At 39.6% G+C, this 19,808-nt stretch overlaps 1 protein-coding gene across 9 annotated transcripts in view; it reads right to left on the bottom strand.

Moving 5' to 3' along the window:
• TSNARE1 (t-SNARE domain containing 1) overlaps positions 1–19,808 on the bottom strand; it is a 500,311-nt gene that overhangs the window by 59,255 nt on the left and 421,248 nt on the right. For 8 of the 9 annotated variants that reach the window (XR_015700647.1, XM_087739795.1, XM_087740277.1 and 5 more), the window contains one exon: positions 11,907–12,022. Coding sequence is in view for 7 of the 9 variants with exons in the window: in XM_087739795.1 (XP_087595921.1) it covers positions 11,927–12,022 (96 nt within the window). In the remaining 2 variants the exon portion in view is untranslated. Of the gene's footprint in view, positions 1–11,906; positions 12,023–19,808 lie in introns of those variants that run through there. The other variant, XM_087740350.1, reaches the window with a different exon arrangement.

Genomic DNA, 19,808 nt, shown 5'->3' with positions numbered 1-19,808 from the left:
GCCTTAATGAACTATAAAATAAATAAGCCTTAACGAACTATAGCAGCCACTTACAATTATTTCTGTACTAATAAGCTTGGAGAATATATTTGCCATATACTGGTCATTAACAAGATATTCTTTGGAATATATAATTTAATAGAAGAGAAGTTGCTACAAATTAAAGGGATTCCAGGAAATTTGTGTGTCTGTCACCCCACAGCAATATTTGAGTGTCAAAAGAGAAAATTTCCTAGGCCAATAAATACCCAAATTTGTTCATACAAGCTGAAATGCAGGGTTTATAGCTTCTCTCTTGCATTAAATTTCTCCTCTAAAGTCTTTTTAATGCTGTGTTCTGGAAAAAAATGTAAATAAATATTGGTCATTGGGATCTGCCTTGTACAGAACATTTAATAGGAATCCTTAATTGCATGTTGTAAACATAATACAAATGGTAGCTGGAAAACTTGTGGTTTAACCCCAGCTAGCAACTAATCACCACACAGCCGCTCACTCACTGCCCCCTTGGTGGGATGGGGAAGAGAATCAGGACAGTAAAAATGAGAAAACTCATGAGTTGAGATAAAGACAGTTTAATAGGTAAAGCAAAAGCTGTGCATGCAAGGAAAGCAAAACAAGGAATTCATTCACTACTTCCCATGAGCAGGCAGGTGTTCAGCCATCCCAGGAAAGCAGGGCTCCATCACACCTAGCAGTTACTTGGGAAGACAAACGCCATCACTCCGAGCATCCCCCCATTCCTTCTTCTTCCCCCAGCTTTATATGCTGAGCATGACGTCATATGGTGTGGGATATCCCTTTGGTCAGTTGGGGTCAGCTGTCCCAGCTGTGTCCCCTCCCAACTTCTTGTGCACTCCCAACGTACTCTCTGGTGGGGTGGTGTGAGAAGCAGAAAAGGCCTTGCCTCTATGTAAGCACTGCTCAGCAGTAACTAGAACATCCCTGTATTATCAACACTGTTTTCAGCACAGATCCAAAACATAGCCCCATACTAGGTACTGTGAAGAAAATTAACTCTCTCTCAGCCAAAACCAGCACAAAACCTAAGAACAATTTAGTTCAAAATAATCAACAAAAATGCCTCTTCATGTAGCAAACTCTTACAAGCACAGTACTATACATCAAAAGACCAATCCTTGCAGGAGCTGAAATAGAGGAAACTCCACTTTTGCATAAGAAAGAAACTCTTTTTCACTGAGGGTAGTCAAACACTGGAATAGGTTGCTCAGAGAGTTTGTGGAGTCTCCATCCTCAGAGGTGCTCAAGACCTGACAAGACACAGGCCTGAGCATCTGCTCTAGGTGACTTTGCTTTGAGCAGGGGCTTGGACCAGACGAGCTCTGAAGGTCCCCGAGAATCTCAACCATTCTGTGATTCTGCAAGGCATTTGTATTTTAAAAGTTTGGCTTTTATTTAGAGATGGACAACCAAAAATCAAAGTGGACTGTGGACAGTTACCATCAGAGCCTGAAATTGGGTAGGCTTTCTTCTATCCCCATTTCAAAAATCCCTCCAATCCAAAGCTGTGCAGAGGGTGCTCAAGATATTCCTGTTACGCGGCTCTTCTTCTGTAAGCACTCTAGAACTCTCAAACTTTAAGAAGAAAAAGCAGATGCCTTGAAAATATTCCATAGATGATATGTTTTTTTAAATCTAAAGACTAGGCAGACAATCAAAAGGGATCAAATTACTGCTGTTTAACGAGTTACTGCTTGTCAGCTGAGAGACAGCAATGGATGGGATGTTATTCTTAGCATGTTTTGATGACTTGACATCAAAACTAATGCATTTTACTCTGCACTCTCAGCAGGCTGTACATGGACAGCTATAGCAGTTCAGCTAACAAGAGGTAATTTAATCAACCACAGTAATGTGAAAATTGAAATGATCTACCTCCACTCCACCTTGTTCATCATTTCAGTGACAAGAAACTTTGTCTGCCTTGTGAGTTGGGATGATAAGATTCATTTGAGGTGCACAGCTGTAAATATGGTGTCTCTCTGTACAAGCCCTCAACAGAGTAATTCCTGATGACCTACTTGTGAGAGAAATGAAATGGTTTATGCACTATATAGCAAAGTCATTCAACACTGTAATGTAAAAAGCCCGTTTCAGTGTTAAAATACGGCTATTAATTGGGGAATTAATAATCTGTCAAAGCTTAAGCAACTTCCTTACCAAACTCAGAAGTAAAAAAGCCATCTCTCCAGCAGTTTTTTAGGAAATAAAGACAGTTATTTCTTTAATGACTACTAAAGTCAAAAGGGTCCTTTTCCAGATACATCTAGAAAGCCCATTTTGAGAGCTGAAACATATTCTGCAAATGAAAGGTTGTTGTGAAGCAGATTCCAACTCCTATTAAAGCCTAATGAAACTACAAGGGATATTTCGGAAAATTCACTGAGTACGGTGGAATTATAATTCTCTTTTTAAAGATGGTTTGAGACTCTCACATCAGAGAGATAAAGGCAAGTAGGAGTTTATTATTTATATATTGAACAGACTATATATTATCAACATGTCAATATTTCTAAGATCTACCCAAGGAGGTGGATAGCTAATAAAGACATGGTAACCACTACATTATAACTCAGTCAGGTCTGAAGTTATGTGGGATTTTTAGATTTTTTATTTTTTTATTTTCTTGTTAATGAAGGCCTAGGAAGAAAAGGAGGCCATAGAAACAGCTTTGAATAAGCCCTCTACCTTTGCCTGATTTCACTCTCAGGTTCCACTCCCAGATCATTACAGTTGCTTGGAAAGAGCAACTTGGTTGCAAAGGAGAACACAACAAGCTACAGCACATCATGGGATAAGGCCATCTTCCAACTAGGTCGGCCACCACCGGGGCTTTTATGGAGATTGCTGGGATAAAGCACAACACTTCAGTGAGTATATTTTATCACTTGTAATGATTTTCTTATGACATTGAAACGCTAACCAACCTGTCGAACATCAAGTTGTTTACGTTGCGGTTTCCCAAGATAGAACTTGAGTTTTTGGCACTGAAGAGACAGAACAATCTTCCCATCTACATCCCTGCACGTGACCCCTCTGAGAGGCACAACTAACACCAAACACACTGTTCCCTCTAAACACATCTTACTTCACGAAGAGATAATCACAGATGTACCGCTCTTCTAAGAGTCTTTCCTGCTGGGACACTAGTTTCTCTAGCTAAACTGACAAAATATTTCTTCTTTAACACACTGTTACCAACAAAAACCTCCTGTGCTGGTTTTTAGGTTTTCTTCCAGAGAACCCTGATCCAAAATTACTTTGCTTTGACATGACCACCAATGATAACAGTCATGTAACACTTTCAAGAAGCTTGTATACCAATGAGAATCATATCCTGTCATTTAGTGAATGGCACTGATGAACTATGTGCTGCCCTATGCTCAAGAAAAATATATGAAACTCTGTGGTGGGCTGACCTTGGCTGGGCACCAGGTGCCCATCAAGCCACTTTATCACTTTGCTTCTCAGCAGGACAGGGAGGGGAGAAAATAACATGGAAAAAAACTTGTGGGTCATGATAAAGGCAGTTTAATAAAAGCAAAAGCAAAGGCTGCGCGCTGAAGCAAAGGAAAACAAAAGATTTATTCTCTGCTTCCCATCAGCAGGTGATGTCCAGCCACTTCCTGGGAAGCAGGGCATCAGTAGGTATAGTGGTTGCTCTGGAAGACAAACGTCATAATAATGAATTCTGCCCTCCTCCCCTCCTTTCTCTTAGCTTTTATTGCTGAGCAGATGTCATATGGTATAGAATATCCCTTTGGTCAGTTTGGGTCAGCTCCCATGGCTATGTCCCCTCCCAATATCTTGCCCACCCCCCAGCCTCCTGGCTTTTGGGGATAAGAGGGGGAAGAATGTTGGAGAGACAGCCTTGATGCTGTGTGAGCACTGCTCAGCAGTAGCCAAAACACTGGTGTATTATCAACACTAGCTACCAATACAAGCACAGTACTCATAGGGCTACTGTGGGGAAAATTAACTCCATCTCAGCCAGACCCAACACAGACTCCCTGTCCTAGGACACAGTTTTTTTCACATTTACATCTCAAGAATACAGATAGGTAGAGGACCTAAGTGTATCAAAACCTGATGTCCTCAGAGCTTCTATATAATACTGCTGTGTGTGTTTCCACAGAAGGGGAAAAGCAACATTCAGATTGTGTCTTCGCCACTGATTTTCGAGATAGAACATTGACATAATTCCAGTGGCTGTGTTGTTCTAATAGAAAAACAAGTTTGTTAAGATTGGATTTCTAAGTTACTTAGGGAGAAAAGGCAAAGAACAATAACAGTACTTTAATCTTATGAATAGGGAAAGTGAAGATCTCTCTGTTATTTTCCAACATCAGAGACTTCCTTTTCAAACTTTCATATACAAAAGCTTTAAAATATCACAGAATCAGTTGAGACTGAAATGGTGACGAAACATAGAGAATTTGTGGCTTTTGTTGGATCAATACATGCTAGCATAGAACTGGCCACTCAGGGCCTCCTGGTCCCCCACACAGCAAGCCCTGCACTTAGCGGCAGCAATCTTACCCATCTTCCCATCATCCCCAGGTCAAGAGAAATTGCTTTCCAGAGAAGAATAAGCTGTTTTAGCCTTATCAGAAAGAACCATACACCTTCCCAAACTGACTTCATTGAAAGTCCACTCACCCCAGAGCCAAGGGGCACCAGGATGAACAATGGACTCCCCTGGGCTGCTCTTCTCTGCTCTTGGCCCTCTTGCAACACCAAAATCTGACTGTATTTTGGGGGCTCAATGAGACAGATAATTCAAACATTGCCAATTGAAAATGTCAGCTAACAGTAGTGGAGTGACGTGAGAGCAGTTTATAAATCTTTGTGGCTTTTGTAAAAAGCCTAATCCTCCCTTCTCCTGGGGGCTACTGATTTATGCCTCAGAGAACCCTCCTGAGCCATTAATCATACTGCAAACACCAACTGCTCCCTCCACCAGACATCACTGCTCCTGAGGAAATGAGACTATCCATATAGGGAAGAGGACACTTGTCACCAACTCACTCAAAAATTTTAGACATACATTTATGACAATCTTTTCCAAGTTGGAATGTAAATTTTAGGCACCTAGAGCCATATTTATGCAGTTAAAGGAATGACTGGTGCTGTCCACAAGTCTAGCTGATATTTCTTCTTTTTTTCACATGGTCTTTCCTCAAGTGGTACTGTGGGAATGACACAGTATATGAAGCCAGAGAGACCATTAGTCTGAAACAGTATGGACATTTTTGTGTGTTTCTAGCAGTTCAAACTGAATGCACTGAAGATCAGTCTCTTCTCTCAGGTCCTTAGAGGTGTGTCATCATGGCTAAAGTTTAAAGGCATTACAAAGCATAAATAATTAATGTTTGCAGATTGCTTTGGGTAGCTCAGATCAAAGACTTGCAATCCATCTGAAGGGTCAGCACTGCGCACAGCCACTCAGTGGGAGTACTGCATTTTCCAACCCATTGCAAAAAACCAATGTAGAAACCTGAGATGGGACAAAGAAAGCTGCTGACTGCTCAAAAGTCCTACTGAATTTGGATTCAAATCAATGAATTCAAGTTACTACTCGTTAATTGAGCTGCAGGAACTCTCAGTGTGGACTCTCAGGCCAAGGCAAAGGCAACCTAATACATCCTCCCTTAGCTCTCTTTCACAGTAGAATTAATGACCTGGCATTATATGATGCTTATAAAGATCAAAGAGCATGCAGATGGGCAATAATCAAGGTCAACCTGAAATGCATTCAACCACAGTAACCTGATCATGTGATATCCCATCAAAACATTCATCTGTTTGAAGGTTTGAAAGAGGTGTGTATAATTAGTGAAAACTCAGAGAACTTCTTGGAAATAAATCTACTTTTTTACTGGCTCTTCTGCCTTTCTTGACCTGTTACTTTGAAGGATTTTTTTTTGTATAAAGCAGACTCTTGTCTCTCAAAAGTTCGTTCTCTACTGGTAATAATTTCTCTCTTCTACCTGTTTGTATCTCAGATTTTAACTGGCTGTCAGGGAAATAATTTAGCTAAGAGCAGTGCAGACATGGCCATTGGAATCAGGAAAGTCTTCAAGAATGTAAATGCTGCCTTAATTTAAGAAATTGGGTGAAATCTTAAAACCAGACCCATTATATATTAATCATTGAAAATTCAGATCTCATTTTTGACTCGTTTAAATTTGAAGCATAAAAGTTACTGCAGAATCAGGATGCACCTCAGTCTTCCTGCCAGAGCAAAAATTGAGCAAGGATGCCAGGATCTGAGCAATTAATTATAGACTAAAAGACAAGAATCGAACTGACAGGAATTGATACCTAACTATAAATGTAGGAAACTTTTCAAAATAATAGGAAAAAGGAAAAAAAAAAAAAAAAAAAGATATTTCAGAGTTATTGATTGCTGATTGTGCTGCAGAACAAACATGGCAGCAATGCCACAGCCAGGGCAGAGGGGTGAATTATTTTAGAATTTGATGACAGCTGTCAAAAATATTATGACCCTTTCAGAACTTGAGAGACTGAAACAAGCTTGAAAACTGAGCCACTCACATAGTTATTAAGCCATATATAGATGTGGTAAAAACAGAGACACTAAGTAAAGCCAGCCCCGTGATATCAATTTAAAAGGCAAAAGCAATACCATGAAACAAAACTGTCTATGTTTTGCCTTTATTTACAATGTTTATTACGTTGAATTATTGGTCTGTTCAACACTGAGTAGGAATTGCTGTGCTCTTGCAACTTGACATTGCCAGGCAAGACATGCACCGGGCAAATGTCCGAATTTCTATTGCATGTGTCAGAAGAGGGTGCTCAGACTGGTCTCCTTCTGGGAAGGAACAACAGAACTCTAAATTCCAAGTACCACAAAGCCACTTGTCAATCTTTCCCTCTCTGCTACCTACAGCCCTTATGACCCTGACAGATAGAGGCTCTCATTGCATTTGTTGATGGGTTATTGATGTGTCCTGCTTTGGAAGAATTTCATCTTGGCTCCACATGGTACTTTGTGCCCTGGCTGGTTGTCTGCTGCTACGAGGGAAAGGTGCAGCATTAATGACATCAGAAGGAGCTGAGGCTGACCTAGCAAAATTTTGCAGAAAGCTATTCTGCTGTCCTGATTTCAAACTCTGAGATTTAAAACTCTGAGATGAAGATCCTCTTTACTTCCCTAGGCCAGATCGCATGAAGAAGCATTCCTCTGCTCCTCCAAATACATGCAGTGACTACAAGTGCAGGTTTTATGATTCCTACTGCATTGCAAGGACACAGATGTACAGCACACAGGGACACTGTAGTGCATGAGGTACTAAAAAAAACCCAAAAACCCAAACCAAAAAAACTTAAGGTCTGAAAATAAGGAAAAAACAAACACCAAAGACAGACTGTATAAAATCAGCTGTCTGAATTTCATCCTCATTTCTCATTACAGAAAACATTTAACCACATAATAAGCCTGTAAATGAATTAGGCAAGGAAAACTGTGATTGCAAAGGGGGGGGGGGAAGAATAATCCAAATTAAAACAATATTTTCTAGTTTTCTATAATAATTAATTCAATTTAAATTCAAAACAAGACAGTTGCATATTGAGGAAACAGATATTCAGAGCCTGATTATTGCTTTTCCATATGGACTACAGCCCTGCTCTGGAGATGCTGGCCAAGATGGATTTTTAGCTGGACATTAAAGATTACATGTTGATTGTAATTAGAGTGGAAATTCTTGCTCAGGATATTTCACATTTTAAAAGTTTATGATGGTTCAAAATGCAACTGGTCAAATTAACAAGAAAGGAATGCATCAAGGGCTGTTAAAGATTAAATAACTACTTGCTGGATCAGGAAGCCTTTGAGCTTCAAGCTGCTGAAGATTGAGAGAACATTCTGCTGAATGACCACTTGTACACTTTCCTGTTGTTCTGCTCTTCCATAGCTGAGCAGCACTGTCAACCATTGCATCAGCTACCAAGAAGGAAAATACTGTTTTACTTCTCTGGGCTCTCGTCTCTTTATTTACAGACAGATTCTGAAGCTGGCAAGAACAGTAAGTCCAGAGGGTTTAAGGACCTATATAACGAAGTCCATGTGCTCAGTCCAGTAACCTTTGTCTGACTGAAGTGTGTCTTGTAAATGGGGAAGGCACATTCTGCTGCAATGACTTTCTAAGAAGAGGGCGCGGAGTAGTCAAGTCATCTTTCATTCTCTCTTTCTTTGGCTAAATAGATTGAGATGATTAAGTTGTCATTGTAAAGCATATTTTCCAACCATCAAATACATGTAGCATCTTTCTCAAAGTTTGTTACCTCTTTTTTCCTATAAAGAATGCTTAAGACTTAGGATTCCAACAGTCTTGATTGTCGCTTTGTGTAATTGTGCACTCATCCACATGAGTGAAAAGAAGGAGGACACAGAAGGTCTATCTAGGCTGACACTAAACAGACATTGTTAAAGGAGGGACTTCTTTCAGACTGCCACTGTGATACAGTCCTTTTAAGACATTTACTGATGTTGTACTGTAAGAGCAAAAAGAGCAGCTGCAATGTTGTTACAATATGAGCAACGTGACCCAAAAGTTCCTGGGCTATTTTCCTGAGGTGTCAGCAAACAAACGTACAGACATAAGACCCCAGGAGTTTCTCCGCATCCTCTGTAGATGCTCTTCTCTCTCTCTGCCAGACAAAGCTGCCCCAAGGGAGTAGTGACATACTTACAGCAGGGGCCTCAACAGGCAGAAGTCAGGGCTCAGAGCTCTCCTGAACAGCTGGTCTCTCTGCACGCACTGAGCCAGCAGCCGATGATGCCACCACTGCTTGAGAAACTCACAGGGAAAAGTGCTTTTTATTTTTCAAGATTCATAAAGTGATCTTTCCTGTGGAAGGATGGGCTTGTCTGTCAAAGTCATGTGTGATTGGTGGTGGGAGAAAAAAGTGCTTTTTTTGTCCTTTTGAGAAGAACCGTTGATTCGATACCATTATTGCAAAAGTAGAAATAGGAACAAAAAAAAAAAGGGAAGACGACTTTATATGTTAACGATCATAACAATCATTAGTGACCATAGATACTAATGGCATCATTTCTCTAACTCAGTGAATAGCGACCTTCAGGTTTGTCATTGTGGCTGCCCTCATGAAAGCTAAAGCAGCTTACCTTGAATATCAAGCAAATGGGACTTCAACCACTCGAATGGGGTGGCTGGTGGTGTTTATTTTGGCTTCTTACTGATCCAGCACAGGGCAAACTCTTTGATGGCATGTTAAATGGAAGTTCTCGCCAGTCATTAATGAACTTGGAATTTTATTCAGTTATGTGTCCTGTGCCAACCAGATTATTTTGTAACTAGTTCCCTAGCTTGCTTTCTTCGCTTTATTTTCTCTGACCATTCATGTAGAGTTGTTATATATTAAAACCCAGCTGTTCTCTGTCTCCCTAAAGCATGTAAGACAGTTTTATATGAAACAGTTTGTTGAAGTACTTGAAACTTTAAATCCACTGATATTTTAAAATGCATTTGCATTGCAATTCTTAATAGGAAAAATGTTCACTATGGACATGGAAATTCTGAAAATGTTCTGTTTTGGAGATCTTCAAAATATAATGTGAAATCTGCTGCACACCATTTGGGGTCAATCTAGATTAAGAACAGTTTATTATGATCAGAAAGCATACTTGTTCCAATATAACTCAATGCAGGTTTTGCCTACATTTGCACTGCTAGAGAGTAACTCATATTTTAGAAGTTTAATAATTAGTTTCACAACTGATGATGAAAAGTAGAGCATTATATTTTTTTCTTGGGCTTTCATTAGTATTTCTAGGTTCACTTCTCTCAAGACATGGATATCTTAACAGAAGATTAACTCTAGGTTTCCAATGGAGTTTTATTGTAAGAATATTTTGGTTCCCTGACTTTCTCCACTTAAGGGATTTAGATTAAAATGTGTCTAGATTTAATCAACCGTTGATAAGATTTGTGATTTCTAGTAGATAGGAATATTTAACTATATTTAAAAGAAATTTTATTACATTATAGATTACCATGATGGATCACATTTTCAAACCAGACTAATGCAGAGTAAAACCAGAGTAATGCAACTAAAATTATTGTAGTTGCTCTAGATTTAAATCAGCAGGACAGATCGCTATCTGCACCTCTAAGCAGTGTCTCTTACTTAAAAGAGGGATAAAAATATATGTAGCATATATATATATATATATATATATATATATATATATATGTGCCACAAGAACATCCATATTTGATCAATCTAAAGGTCCATCTCACTGATATCATTCTCACTTCAGTGCTGGCCACACACCTAAGTAAACATGCAAGGGGAGAAAAATATTTACAGCTGTTTCTCCTAGCAATAATGTAGGGCTCATGATAATCCTTACCCAAAACCAGTGACATGGTACTTGACGTCCTTCAACAGATTTTTTTCTGTCATGGATTTGTACAATTCCTTCTTGTACATAAATTTTGGCATCCACAACGTCATGCCAGAAAGAGTTCCAAAGCTGAAGTACACCTTGTGTGAAGAATCGTCTTTCTGTGATTGTTTTGAACCAACACCTGCTAGTTTCAGTTGAGAGCATGATGTAGAAAGAAGGCACGTTAGAGGGCAACGACTTCATCCTCAGGTGGAAGGATAGCATTGTCAAGTAACACTGAACTCTTGTAAAACAAAACAATGAGCAAAATCTATCAATCCTTTGTGCCTTCCCTATGGTAGTTCCAGAGGATAGTTCAGGCTAAGAAATCTCCGCTTAAATTATTGTAAAAGGTCCCAGTGAGCCTCAGTATAATGCAGTATCTACTAAATACAGGAGTGATATCACACATGCTTTGTGCAAGTCTCTGTGGGACATGAGAGGTCTCTAAACCAAAAGTTGTCCCCACCTTCCATTGCTTTCTGCCTCAGGCCTCCTACTTGCTGTCTGCAGGAAAAGTCCCATTGATACTCTTGGGTTCTGGTTTTTCCAGTTGGAAACCCTGCCATAGCAGCAGGCACACAGACCTGGAATGCCAAAGCCCTTTGGGTGGCAGAAATTCTGTAAATCTAATGTTTTCCTGAATAATGGCCTAGTGACCTTCTAAAGAAGCAGACACTCAGAAATGCTTTGTATCAGACAAAGATTATCAGAAATAACTTATGAGTCACTATCCTAGGGTAATGAGATTAAAAAAAGGATAAGAAAAACTTTTTTTGTGTCTTATGCTTTACATTTAAAGCACATTCTTTACAACGAAAACACACTATAGCTTAAACTTCACTAGCGGGATGAATTTGCTTTGATGTCTCACCTATCTTGGTAAGGTTACAGCCCAGTCTCCCTACTACAGACCAATACTTGTCATAGGGGTGGATCCAGAGCAAAGATCACAAGAAATCCATTTTTATTTTTGTCCATACTACAATCTCCGGTTGTTTGTCTTCCTGCTTCTCAGAAGGGCTTGGCTCCAGGGTCTCTTTTGAACATCTCAGCAGGTAGGTACGCTTTGCAACATCTCAACATATCTGTGGGATGTTGGATTGCCCCCAACCCTGCTTCAGTCTGGGGTCTTTAACACCACTTCTGCATCTCTAATTCATATGGATTTAGGATTCATTAATTAGTATTGTTATGAGATCAATATAAAATCAACACAACACAAACAGCAGAGAAAATGGTAATGTTCTGTTTGAATACCACCTTGGCTTACATTTAAGAATCCACTTAAAGATGCTCTTTCTGAGCTCAAATACCCTTTAAAGGAAATTATTTTCATAGGCCAGACCTGAATATGCAAGCTAAGAAAAATTTTTCTTACCATTATCAGCTTCCTAAACTGTCTCACAATCATCTTACAGAGTATTTAGTTAAAGGCTTTTACCTGTGGAAACCGTAGCCAGATCAGCGCTTGACGGAGACTGCGATGATTATGACAGTGAACAGCAGAACAGCCAATGCAATGGAGAGAAGGCAGCACTTCATCTTCCTGGCTCGTAGCTAAAAGAGGAGAAAGACAAAGAAATAAATGCATGGACATTTAATGGGAACATGAAGCGTAAATCCATGAAGAAATTTTGCTATTTTTCCATTGGTAGGACTATTTGAAACAAGTCAATACAACATGGAAAATTTGTCTTTTTTCAGACTGATTCATCCTTCTGGACAATCCAGATTCTTCCTTTTCAGTGAAAATCCCCCTTAAATACAATCACCTTCTCTGGACTACTTTCTTCCTGCTTAAATCATTGTGTCACACTAGATTTCCAGACTCTGCTTGGAGGGCTGGTCTTGGGTAAGGCTATTCAGTTTGGTTTTGGTTTGGGGGTGTCAAATCTGCTTTCCCACTGCCAGGAGAAGACTGTCTCCTGCAAGATAAAGAGGACTCTCCCCACCCTGCTGTGCAATGAAATCTTTTCCAGAGAGTTCAATTCCTCTTCCTCCCTTTTGGATGGATTAGAAGAAGGATGTTTCTATGATCCCACAGTGTCAGTAATCCTCTTATCAACACATAAAAAAAGTAATTTCAGTGAGACACAGAGTCAACTCAGACATTTTGCTTGAGACCAGATCAACCAGTCCTCCAGCCACCAGACTTGATAATACCATCTTGACCTGATAAACCAATTGCATTTGTCCAGTGTTCTTTACTTTTCTTCCAACTGAAGCAGCACTCTCACAGGAAAGATTATGTTAATATTACTGCTGTTACCCACTTTTCCTTCCTTTCTTCCTCTAACTGCTGTAATCAGCCCTCCCAGTCTACCTCAGATCCTTTGCTAACTGGTTTACACCACATTGCATTTCCTATCGAGCCATAGTTCTCCAGCTATTTTGTTCTACAGATGTTTTGGCCTCCTACACTGCAAGTGACAGGGGACTCATCTCTTCCGTTGGTGCTCCAAAGCCCAGTGCTTCATTCCCTTGCAACCCTCGCAGGGCCCATCTGTTTTGCTGTGCAGAGCTAGAGAAGTGCTTCCAGCAGAGAACTGCGATGCATGACCTGTCCTCTCCTCCAGAATCAATCACCAACCAAACTGGTGTTTTTTATTGAAGTGTGGATTTCCAGATTATTATTTTTTAACAAATTAAAATGCTGTGTTGTCGTACCTCCATAGCAAATAATCAGTGATTTATGTTGGCTCTCCATTTGCTTTTCAATTACTCACACAGAAATGTTTTCTTAGGGTTTGGAAAAAAAATAGGTGCTTTAAATATATCATTTATATATTATATTTAAATATATCATTCCATGTGCATTATATTAAGAAGGATCTTTTTGTCAGGTACGCTAGGAAGGAGTGTGCGGGGGGACACTATTCTCCCTTTTCCCAAAACCCTACTTGGGGAACCCATTTTTTCACACTTTTCAATCAGTTTACTGTGACTCTTGGGGGAGAATACAAGTGCATCAGGGCTATGTCTCTCTCTAACAATTTTTTTCACCCACAAAGTGATGTTTCTTCATAGTGGTTCTGCACCTGCAGCCTTTATTTTTAGAGCGGTAACTAAAATACATTCTGAAAGCTGACTGCATGAGACAACAGGCCTTCTATAGCGTCCTCTTTTCTTTTAACCTTGATTAATTCCAAGTCAAACCAGGAAACCTCTGCTTAAAACTGCAGGCTATCTTAAAACACCTAGATGTCCTTGTCCACTTTTAAAACACCAGAGCCTTTGTTTGGTCAGCAGAGGATGCTAATGGGTCATTTAGTTTCAAGCAGCATTCTCAAATATTCCTAATGGGAGTTTCAAAGGCTGTACAGTTATCACTTCAGATGGCTTTTCCATCAGTCCTTTTGCAGAGAGATTCCCTTGTATCACTCTTTCTAGCATTGCAAAGTCCTATTCACTCTTGTTTTGCACTTTATGTAGTTTCTCCCCCTCTCCTTTTTTCTTGTTTTTAACCAACATAAAGCAAGCATAAAACTCAATCATAAACAGACTAACAGACTAATCAGAGAGTAGAAGAAATGCAGCCAAGCCTGTATTCTGGTATTTTGTTCACATTTTATGACCTTGTCCTGGCTGGTAAGTCAGGATAATGATTCCTGCTCTGTTTACAACATCTCTTAGTGGATTTAGTATTACTGTCCTTCACAGCTATATAATCTTGCAGGATTCTCCTGTTAATTCCTAGTTCTTTCTTCACTTTATATTTCTATAAGGAAAACGTTCATTTCTTTCAGTCTCTTTAGTCTCCAGTCATAAATTTGTACCTGCTGGAGGAGCAGTAGAAACACAGCTTCTGAGCCCTGCCTGATCACACCACCTTTTATACACACACTGAGGAAGAGTGGCCGTATACACCAGCTTCTTTTTGTCACTTAGGTGGAAAAATACTGGTACATGAGCAAAAGGCAGCAGTTCCCCTCAAGGTAGAGATGCAGATGCCGCTTCAGGAAGGGCTATGCAAGCACCCCTTCACATATGACTTGACACCCCATGGAGTTCACCAACCCTGTCCTGTGAAGAGGACAAGCCTGCGCTTTGTGGAGCTCTTGCAACGCATTCCCTGCCCTTATCAGAGGAGAAAGCACAGACCAGGTTGGATGGATTGTTCTGTTCACCAGATAGGATCTGCAGACCATGGTATGGGCACCCTCACCTGAATATTATGTAAATATACACTAATAAACAGCCTACATCATAATATTACATATAACAAACTCTGGTTATTATCCCTAGTTTAGGTTAACAGAATCTGATTGCCAAATTGAGATTATAAATGGTGTCTTAATGCCATTGCTGCCATTCTTGAGGGAAGTTGGGAGACAAAAACAAACACATCCCTATATCTTTAATAACCTCAAGGCGCCAACACACACTGGAAGCATATCAAGATCAGAAATGCAAGCACTCAACAGCTAGGAAATTCTAGAGTTTATGTTTCCTATGTATGCATATACAGGTAGTACTTTTTTCTCCTCTCTCTCAAGCAGGATCTCTGCCTTATTCCGTAAATGGGTAATTATTATGCTACGTACATCATGTGTGTTTACAAATTTTACTTATCTACTCAAGTTTTCTTGGGACATCCATCTAAAGCCATGTTCACATGAGACCATGAAAACCTTTCATTTAACATCAAGATCCTAATTTTCCCGTGGGAGTTCCATGACAGTGGAATCGTATAATTAATACTTGCCATCCCAAACATCAATGTAGTGATGGATTTATCTCCATTTTAAGCCAAGGAAGTGGAGACACATGCCATGGGTGGAAGTATAGCTGATCTCAAGAGAATTCCATTTCTCCAAAGGAAAAAAAAGAAGAAAAAAAACATGATTCACAATACCACCCCTTGAATCAAGGTTAATCTGTGCTTACATGGAAATGGTAAACCATTTCCAAACCTGTAACGGGATCATTTCTCACCAGGGCAAGTTCCTTACTGCCCTGAGAAAGATACTACTAGGTTTCCGCTTCAAAATTAGAAGTCTCAGAACAGCAGAGCCACAGCCACAGAAAGTTTAAGAAGAAAAAAAAAAAAAAAAAACCAAAACCAAAAAAACCAAACCACCTGTAAAATGAGTCATTTATTTTATAACATAATTCTTCAGGGAGCTTTGCATTTTTATAACATTTCCCACGCATCCAATTAATCCGCAGTTGATTTCACTCGTCTTTTTCCAGCTCTTTCTCCCCTCAGTTGCTGCAGATCTTTCTTTCACACTGTGCATTAATGCTATTCCCTATTCTCCTTGACTTTCCTGGGCTCCAGCATAGGAAGCTCTGAGGGCATGGGCAATGTGGCCTCCTCTCAATTCCTGCAACCTGCACCCACAATTGCTTGCAGGAGCAATTGTAAGACAAATTTGCCCAGCATCTTCCACTTGCACTTAAGCATACTTAGCTGCTCACCAAAGAAAAGACGTACCTATAACTATTGGCACAGAAGAGGTATCAATAGCTGAAGTACACTCTTGGTACAAACTGAACCTTGAGGGCGTTCCCCTCAACTTAAGAAGTATCAAGAAAAAATGAGGGAACAGCTTTTTTCCAGGACTGGAAGGTTTCGCCAAACATTCGTAGAAGTCACAAAAAGGTATGGCTATTTTCTCCATTTTTTTTTCTTGCTAAATTGCAAAGCTCTGTCCACATATAGGAAGCACGAGAATTTAACAAACCCTCCTAAAAAACATGTTCCTCCCAAGGAAACACACTTCTCAAAACTCCATTTTGGAAAACACTGACTCCCTTTAACTATCACTTAAAACCTGTATCTAAATAGAGATACAGAAATCAATGCAACAAACAAAATTTCAGGCTGAATCTGGGAAAAGCTTAAAGCTACCAGAAAGTATTATTTTCTGCTAGAAAATGTATGAGAAATAGTTATAAGCAGTATTATCTGATTTCATTTTAATTATATTAGCTTATTCTGAACCTTGAACGGTATGCTGTTGCACTTCCCTGGTTTTATAGCACTGTTCCAACCTGTTGTAAGCCCATTTCCCGTAACACCTAGAATTTGTTGATTAAATTGGAGCTAATCTGTTTTCATTGTACATATTTTCCCAAGATGAAAAGAATGCAGCGTGGGACAAAAAAAACTAATTCTGTAGTAAGACGTAATGGCTTTTTAAAGTTATTTTTGCTAGGCTCTCAGGGGTTTTTAGTAAGATGGTATGGGTAAAGATATATTTTAATCCTGACAGGGGCTCTTTAAACACACATGTGAAATAGGAGTAAAAAGCAGGGAAGGAATGAGCAAGGCTATTTAGGGACACAGCTGACAAGCACTTTATATTGACAGGCGAACTGGAGGTGACTGAGCCTGGAAGAAGCCTTTCCCTCATTGTTTCATAAAGATAAGCTGCAAGTCATATTTTACAGCCTAGAAGATATTTATTTCTTGGGGGTGAAATGTTGATAGACATTTTAATTATGTCACAACAGATGATAGCTAAATAATTAAAAACTATTAAAGCCCATTACAGCCCCAGGCCCAGAAAAGCAAGTTTCATCTTGGAAATTCCTAAGCAAATGCAGTTACAAGGAGGAAAGAAATCTTTCTTGCTAAGGATTCAAAAGCTAGCTGGGGCAAAGCATTAATAATAGGAGAGGCCAGAGGAAACTGTTTTTCCTATATTTATCTAGAATAGAAAAAAATGACTCCTAGAATCATAGAATGGTTTGGGTTGGAAGGGACCTTAAAGATCATCTGGTTCCAACCCCCCTGCCATGGGCAGGAACACCTTCCACTAGACCAGGTTGCTCAAAGCCCCATCCAACATGGCCTTGAACATTTCCAGGGAAGGGGCATCCACAGCTTCTCTGGGCAACCTGTTCCAGCGCCTCACCAACATTATAATAAAGAACTTCTTCCTTATATCTAATCTAAATCTACCCTCTTTCAGTTTATAGCCACTGCCCCTTGTCCTATCACTATGCTCCCTTGTAAAAAGTCCCTCTCCAGCTTTCTTGTAGGCCCCCTTCAGGTACTGGAAGGCTGCTATAAGGTGTCCCTGGAGCCTTCTCTTTTCCAGACCGAACAAACCCAACTCTCTCAGCCTGTCCTGATAGGAGAGGTGCTCCAGCCCACTGATCATCACCAGTAACTGATCATCAATCAGTAAGTGTTTGATTCACATATGGAAAAACAGCCTCGTGCTTCTCTACCCTCTATGGATTGGTTATACTGTACACTGCAAGGCAGGAAGGTCAAGATTTCACAACCAGCTCTACTAAGCAGGCAAAAATCCCTAGAAAGAGGCATTTCAGTTCAGGCAGGGATATGTACTAGAACAGCTGCTCTCTTCTGGGGAGCTCAGAGCATACGACACTGCTTCAGAGTGGAGACATACCCTATGACTCCATGAGTGTGGCATTTTCTAAGTCTCCTGCAGGACTAAAGCATTGGCCAGGTTGATATCATTAGTTAAATTGATCTCGCCAATATCCCACCTTCTTATTCCATCTCTCCTTGTTCTTAGCCCTTGGACTAGGATAATGATGATGATAGCAGAGAAAGAGCATTGCCCAAGATGGTTAACCCAAGACCATTTATCTCTGTCCCTCGCTCCTGCAATGCCAAATAATATACGCATTTGACATATCCTAGGCTTTTCAGTTAGGTTGTATGGGCCAGAACCTGTCTCCTAGGGAAGGAAGTCCATTTTTCAGTCATCGTTTCTTAAACGGGTTATTATGGTAAGCAAGCAAAAAGCTATCCTGTACTCAATACTGAAAGACTCAGTGGGACTATCCATTTTTACCTACAGAAATGCTTATGCGTATTTTAAACACAATTTTAAAATAATGAACAAATAATGAAGCATTTTCCAACAGAGCCAGGATTACAAGAACTTCTGAAAGTACAATTCCACTACTCAAGCAAAGAAACCATTGAAGATTTATCTGCTACGGAGATCTTTTTCCTGCAAACCTAGCCAGCAAATGAAACCCAGAAATGATTGAATTTAGAAACCACACAATAACAGCCTCCAGTTAGCAGGTCAGGTCCTTTTAAGGGCCTCTGTTGGGCAATGAAAACCCACATTGATTAATTTTCAAGTACTGTTTCCTTCATTGTAAGATTAACAAATCTGTTTGACATAAAATGGTACACTTTATATGCAAATCTCTGTAGAGAGAGTTTTGTGACATTAAAGAGGTTCATATGATTTTGTTCACCCTGCCCTCAGAGGTCATTTGTAATTGCACAAAAGCATTTGTGTATGCCCTTAATATGCATTTTGAAAGCTAATTTGAGGTCTACTGGATTGAGAGCCCAGGTCCTTAATTACGTTTGGACGTGTTTATACAGAGATGATATTATGAATCTGAAACTACCGTCATTCCAATATACACCAGCAGAAACTCTGCTGAAGGCCAAATTTCTCATGGGGGAAAAAAGGACATATTGGGGTAACACAGCAGAAAATCAGACCTTTTAGATGTGTGTTTACCTCCAAGCATTATGTAAACATACAGAGGGAAAAAATCCCCTTACACTTGCACCAGTGTTTTCATCATTACTCTTTTTGGTTTATATTCCACTTACATTGATAAGATCCCTTAGCTAAGTCATACACAATCATCCCTGATAAGAGAGTAAACACACTGTCTTATTGCAATGGAAGTGAAGAATATGACCTTTAACGTGTGTACAAATTAAAATGCACTGACCAAATTTGGTGACCTTTATGGTAAAGCTTCCTTATAGAGTAACAATGAATTTGCTATTAAATATCACTGCTTCTGTAGATGGGCTAGAAAAGGCCAGTAATATTATTAAGCACTTTCAGTGTTTTTAAATGAGAACGAAGCAGATAAATTGCATATGAGTAAAACCCACAAGATAGGAGAGCAACAGGAAAAGGCCAGCCCACACCAACAAGGAAATATCACTTTCCTTTGACACATTGTTTTTGTGCCTTTACTTCCACATCATTTGGACTGATTTTAAACTTTCCTTCATGACGCCGCGTCTACGTATTTGCCACTTTCCACTAATTCTGCGTAGTCTTCCCATTCCCCATAAGTCTCTTCATGATCCCCTTCTTATTTATTTATCTTCTTTGTATATACCCCAGGTGAAGCCAAACGCCATCCATAGGTATGGTTCCTCAGCATATCCTATTGTAAGACTGTATTTTCTGTCGCATAGCTATTTAGCCAGTGATAACCATTTAGGATTATATTTTCTATGCCTGCAATCTACCTCAAGCTATTTCATTTAAATGAAAATATTGCAGCCAAATTGAAGAAGAAAACTATTGAAAAATGTCCAAGTGTCCCACCCTGAAAAAAATAATGCAAACCTTTTCTCTAGTGCCTC

This window comes from Nipponia nippon, unplaced genomic scaffold (genome assembly GCF_047370975.1).
Source record: "Nipponia nippon isolate SJK-2023a ecotype South Korea unplaced genomic scaffold, ASM4737097v1 scaffold_1, whole genome shotgun sequence".
Lineage (NCBI taxonomy): Eukaryota > Metazoa > Chordata > Aves > Pelecaniformes > Threskiornithidae > Nipponia > Nipponia nippon.
Note: the sequence above shows the minus strand (reverse complement) of the source record. Positions and strands in the feature narration are given on the sequence as shown.